Source organism: Triticum dicoccoides, chromosome 3A, assembly GCF_002162155.2.
Source record: "Triticum dicoccoides isolate Atlit2015 ecotype Zavitan chromosome 3A, WEW_v2.0, whole genome shotgun sequence".
NCBI classification, from domain to species: domain Eukaryota; kingdom Viridiplantae; phylum Streptophyta; class Magnoliopsida; order Poales; family Poaceae; genus Triticum; species Triticum dicoccoides.
In genome coordinates, this window is record NC_041384.1 from 460897506 (window position 1) to 460903319 (window position 5814).

The 5814-nt window shown below is 41.9% G+C and overlaps 1 protein-coding gene across 1 annotated transcript; it reads right to left on the minus strand.

The window, feature by feature from the left end:
• Positions 1-2567: 2567 nt before the first annotated feature.
• On the minus strand, positions 2568-5390 carry LOC119268560. The gene is made up of 3 exons (XM_037550220.1): positions 5275-5390; positions 4965-5168; positions 2568-3120 (listed from the first exon to the last, which is right to left on the minus strand). Exons 2-3 carry the CDS (start codon positions 5052-5054, stop codon positions 2791-2793), a joined length of 420 nt encoding a protein of 139 aa, XP_037406117.1. The 5' UTR covers positions 5055-5168; positions 5275-5390; the 3' UTR covers positions 2568-2790.
• Positions 5391-5814: the final 424 nt, after the last annotated feature.

Genomic DNA, 5814 nt, shown 5'->3' on the forward strand with positions numbered 1-5814 from the left:
TCTGGAACCCTTCCGGAGACCAAACACTATTATCCCATATATCAACCTTTACCTCTGGACCATTCCGGAGCTCCTCGTCATGTTTGTGATCTCATCCGGGACTCCGAACAACATTCGGTCACCAACATACATAACTCATATAAAACTATATCGTCAATGAACGTTAAGCGTGCGGAACCTACGGGTTCAAGAACTATGTAGACATGACCGAGACACCTCTCGGTCAATAACCAATAGCGGAATCTGGATGCCCATATTGGCTCCTACATATTCTACGAAGATCTTTATCGGTCGAACCTTTATGACAATATACGTAATTCCCTTTGTCCATTGGTATGTTACTCGCCCGAGATTCGATCGCCAGTATCTTCATACCTAGTTCAATCTTGTTACTGACAAGTCTCTTTACTCGTGCCGTAATACATTACCTTATGACTAACTCATTAGTCACTTTGCTTGCAAGGCTTCTTATGATGTGCATTACCGAGAGGGCCCAGAGATACCTCTCCAATACTCGGAGTGACAAATCCTAATCTCGGTCTATGCCAACCCAACAAACACCTTCGGAGATACCTGTAGAGCATCTTTATAATCACCCAGTTACGTTGTGACGTTTGATAGCACACATGGTATTCCTCCGGTATCCGGGAGTTGCATAATCTCATAGTCAAAGGACTATGTATATGAAATGAAGAAAGCAATAGAAATAAAACTGAACGTTCAATATGCCAAGCTAACGGATGGGTCTTGTCCATCACATCATTCTCCTAATGGTGTAATCCCGTTCATCAAATGACAACACATGTCCATGGTTAGGAAACTTAACCATCTTTGATTAACGAGCTAGTCTATTAGAGGCTCACTAGGGACACGGTGTTTTGTCTATGTATCCACACATGTATCAAGTTTCCGGTTAATACAATTCTAGCATGAATAATAAATATTTATCATGATATAAGGAAATATAAAATAACAACTTTATTATTGCCTCTAGGGCATATTTCCTTCATCGTCTGGGCAGGTCGGCGATGGAGGAACGTGGAAGGGGTCGTTTTCATCGGCCGGCAGTGACGGTGGGGTTGGCGGGATGGGCAGCCGAAAGTCGATGGAGCGGGTCACATGGATAGTCATGTAAGAATGAATCAATCAACAAGTTAAGCAAGAAGAGGCAAAACTTACGATCTCCATGGATGCCGCGTCCAATGGCTACATTGCCTCCAGCCGATCAACCGCTTACAAAACTTGGTGACGGTGGTCTGGATGGTGTACCATCAATATGCTAATGACTTCACATTGCGTTCATTGATGATGTGCATGTCGTAAGGCACATTGTGCTTTCGTGCGTGAAACGAACCATACACGCGCTGCCAGAAGAACCCTCTTCGTCTCCAGCCAATGAAATCTGCGGATAAGGCCAACCATGCATCGCTCAACAACTCATCCTCCATGCTCGAGTACCCCTCCATCCTTCATACTCTAAAAAAACGACATATTTTTTTAAAAAAAAGGTCAATGGCACTTGACCACCTGCCATGTGTGGTGTCCGCCATGGACGTCCAAGATAGGGGGCGGAGGGTACATGGCTGCGGACGAATCCTGGGTGGACGACACCATAGTACAAGGCGAGCGGGCATGTGGATGGTGGTTGCAGTCGTCCAGCAATGACTGGGTGTCGGCCGAAGAGGTACATCAGCAGGGTACATGGCTGCGGACGAATCCTGGGTGGATGACACTGTAGTACAAGGCGAGTGGGCGTGTGGATGGTGGTTGCAGTCGTCCAGCAATGACTAGGTGTCGGCCGAAGAGGTACATCAGCAGCATCGGAGGAGGGCACAGATGCAAAGTAAAGGGGAGCAGGGGCGGAGTGGAAGAGAATGCGCCCGGGAGGGGGATTTGAGTGGGCCGCGTTGGATGTTAAAACACGTCCGGACCACACGGTCTAAACGGATTAGGACGGTTTGAAAGTCCGTTTTGGAGATGCCCTAATCAGGCTATGCTTGCAAAACAAAGCTGGATATTACTCACAAATCCAAACTCCTTATGTGATTTAGATTTGATCTATTCGTCTATTCTATTTTGCTAGTCCGCATGATTAGTTTAGTTTCTATTTGGATTAAATCTTGTACTCTGTCTGATCCAAAATAGTGCCCTGGCTTTAGTTTAGCTTTAGTTCAAATTTGAACTAAAGCCATAATATTTTTTTTGGATCGGAGGGAGTAGTAATTTCCTCATATATTCAACAGCCTACACCAGCCGATCCGTGATGATCACTGTCCTGGAGTCTGCAAGCCGTCAATGGTCTAACAGGGACCAAGGGTATTGGGTATCCCTTGAACCCGTCAATGGTCCATGATAAACTGGGAACAGACAAGTCATAAAAACATGATACACCGAAGCAACTAATTTGATCGGTTCAGTATCTCTAGTGGCAGCATTGTTGGTTCAGTATCTCTAGTGGCAGCAACTATCACCTGCATATATAACACAATGATGAAGAACTTGGCAGTATATTATTATTAAAAAGCAGAATGGAAATATAATAGTGCTCACTTTATGTATGTGCGCGAAAGAAAAAAAAAACTGGTCTTCTGTTCGTCGAGCACTACAAGTGTGCATATCTTGCCACAAACATCCTTACAGCTTACAATTTGTTTTGGTCAAAGATAGTTATGTTTTCTTCAAAAGAGGAAGACCCCCGGCCTCTGCATCTGGGCAATGCATGCAGCCATTTTATTAATTATTCACAAAAGACCTTACAAAGTAATACACCAGTAAGACTGAAACCACCGTCTAGACAACATCTGTCGCTACTCCTATCCAGTTGATGAAGGGATGCTGATCTAGGCCTAATACCAAACAAACCTCGCAGCCAAACCTAACATCTAAGACCTGAGACCCCAACCAAGCCACCTGCCGGGTATGGGGCACCCATCGGTCCGGCGCACACTCAGAGGCCGCCGCCACCAACTGCCACCAATCCATCTTCAGAGCTACTGACGCATTAACCTTGCCAGGTCTAGCTGCCGTCGACGCCACCACGACGCCAAACAACGCCGCCATCCAGCACTCGTCCATCAACACACGCCCAGCAGCGTGAAATATTGGAAACGACATGTTTAGCTATATAAATTATGTGGGAAAACAAAAAAGCTGAATCAAATGCAGACAGCAATGTGGAAAGAATCTTCACATCATGCAAGATACTAAAAGAAAAAACTATGGGGAAATGTAGGCTTTCCCCAACACAAAGTGTTGTTTGCAGAATCAAATGCAGGCAGCAATGTAAAACTTACATCTCCTAAACATCTCTTTTGCGCTGAACCAACATAGGAACTATCAGCCTTTCTATACTTCTAAAGTAGACTGGCTAGCCATGAGCACTTGATAACATCAGACTTGGATGAATGAAAATCAAACGACATATCTCATTTCAAAAATATTTACTACTTCATCAACGAATTACTGGTGATATTGATTTCAATACCGGATAAACAAAAAACATGAACCAACACATATAAAAAGCATGCAAGATCTTACGGTTCAGTTTCTCAAATGATGTGTATCAGGAAGCTACATAAAATATGTGTGTTAAGAATCTCGCGATGATCTGGAGAGGAGGGCATGCAGCAAAACCTGAACAATAGAAAATATCCTGTGAAGGATCCTAGCCTTTAGGCTTTAGCCCTCAAGGCTAGCTGCCACTGATTCATAAAGCTTCTATGTAAATTCGGCCTGCGTACCCAAGGAAAATATTCTTTGCCCAGCCTGACGGATAACCAAATTACAAAGAGCTATATGATCATTGAATATTAAATATGAAGCAAGTTATTTGAAGAAATGTTAAATTAAGAAATACGCAGATCTGAAAGTAATGAATTCATTGCAACTTCGATTTTTTTTAAGTTATAGTTTGTCTTTGTTGTTCAGCATGACAACCCCTAGTGGTAGGTTTTACCCTCACAAAAGGATATGCTTATCAGTGAGTAACTGTAAGCATCATGCTGTAATCACATCTTATAATTTCCTTTGTATTCAATCGGGGTTTGAATTCCCATATGACTTTGCTGTTGCAGTTCATCCAGAATCGTAGAATCCAGTGTGGTCTGTAGCAAGGTATGCACACACTAGACTGGCCAGTGAGTATAATGTGCTTTCTCTTCCCCGCAGAATATATTTCTTCACTGAGTTTCTTAATACATTTTTTGGGGTATCTAAACCAATACATGCCATTTCAGCTCCTAAATTTGAACGTGGATTTGCGCCCATAAGGTGTTTCCAGTTTCAATTACTTGAGTTTATGGTCTTCACTTACTTACCGTCAAATCATTCTTCAGTAGCAAGTCTTATTATCCTATAGGAAGATTCATGAATCATGCTTTTCTGCTGCTTGTGAGTGAACAAAACTTTATATGTAACTATAAGAGGATGGAACTCGCAAGAACATCAAAGCGTACCTTCACTTTTCGAGCAATACAAGTGATCTTTCATTGTCAAGTTGTGCATGTATGTTGCCAGAGAATTCTGACTATTTTTCATCACTGGTCTGACTCTGACATATGAACAGCACTCCTATCATTTATGGTAAGTTGTTACTTTTTGATCAGCTACAAATAGCAAAAAGAGCATCTTATTAGGAGATGAACCAAGCCTAGAAATTTGCACTCTTAACAACTTACTAAGCACTAAACTACTTCTGCAAGCAATTCTCCAGAGTGTTCAGATAACTAACACTGGCATTTCACTTGCAAGGATGCAGTACTATGATCGATTTTTCTGTTCTACTGATAAATCTTACTTAATTTGCCTGCTGGTCACCTAAATCAGTATTCTGGTGCATAAGTGAATGATTTGTTGTTGCAGCAGACTATTTTCTATCCCTTATAACTATTGGTTGTTTCACCAAAAACAATCGTTCAAGCATTTTAGTCCACAAACTAAACAAGCGGAGCATTCATAGAGGATACAGAAAATCTCAGAGACTTGATGAGTGCTTGGGAACACCGGTGTGCTTCAAGAAGCAAGCAGCCAATGTCGGATAACCTCATCACCGACATCTCCAGCCTAGCCTGTTCCTCATTGAGGCCCTCACTGGGATGTGTGCATGCACTGAGTTCTCTAGGAGGAAAGAAACATGCATAACACTTGCTCTGTATGATGCAGAATAAAGACTGCAAAAAAGAAGAGTGTCACAGTTTCAATACAAAATTATTCCGTGAAGTAGCTAAATGTAAAATGCATATGTATCTGATGCCACAACTAAGTGTGCGAGTATACCTGAAACTGTGTCTGAATAATAGCTCGACAGTGCCAAGAAACTTGCTTTGTTCGATGCAGAGTTAATACTGCAAAAAGAAAGATCAGGGTGGCAACCTTCACAGCCAGGTTGAACTCCTATTTGTCAACGATTCAGCCACAACATCTTTCTCGATCCACCTTTTAATTTACCACCAAATTATCGAAGATTGCAAGCAGAAGAGGGTCAGTTCACAAGTCACATGAGAAGTCTGAAATCCCAGCATCTAACAGAAAATGTTTTGCTACTGGACATGGAAGAATAAATCATCAAAAGACTCAATTATCAAAATTGACAACTTCTATCTCCTTGCTATCATCTCTTGGTCAACTTTTATTTGGCCAGAATGCTCTTGTAGTAACTAAACAAAGATTGGTATTGATCTTCAAAGGATCTTTAGAAACACATAATGACCAATGAAACCAAAAGGCGAACATACCATGATACAGAGCATGAACTTTAATAGCACATACTGCAACAAAATATATGTACATGTCAACTCTTGTGTTTAGTAACCATGA

Bases quoted from the DNA above. Each gene is read 5' to 3' on its own strand.
- LOC119268560 (XM_037550220.1), bottom strand. From the start codon at position 5,054: ATGTCGGTGATGAGGTTATCCGACATTGGCTGCTTGCTTCTTGAAGCA. The intron at 3,121-4,964 runs GTATCCTCTATG...TAATTTATATAG, and splicing joins TCAAGTCTCTGAGATTTTCT to CTAAACATGTCGTTTCCAAT.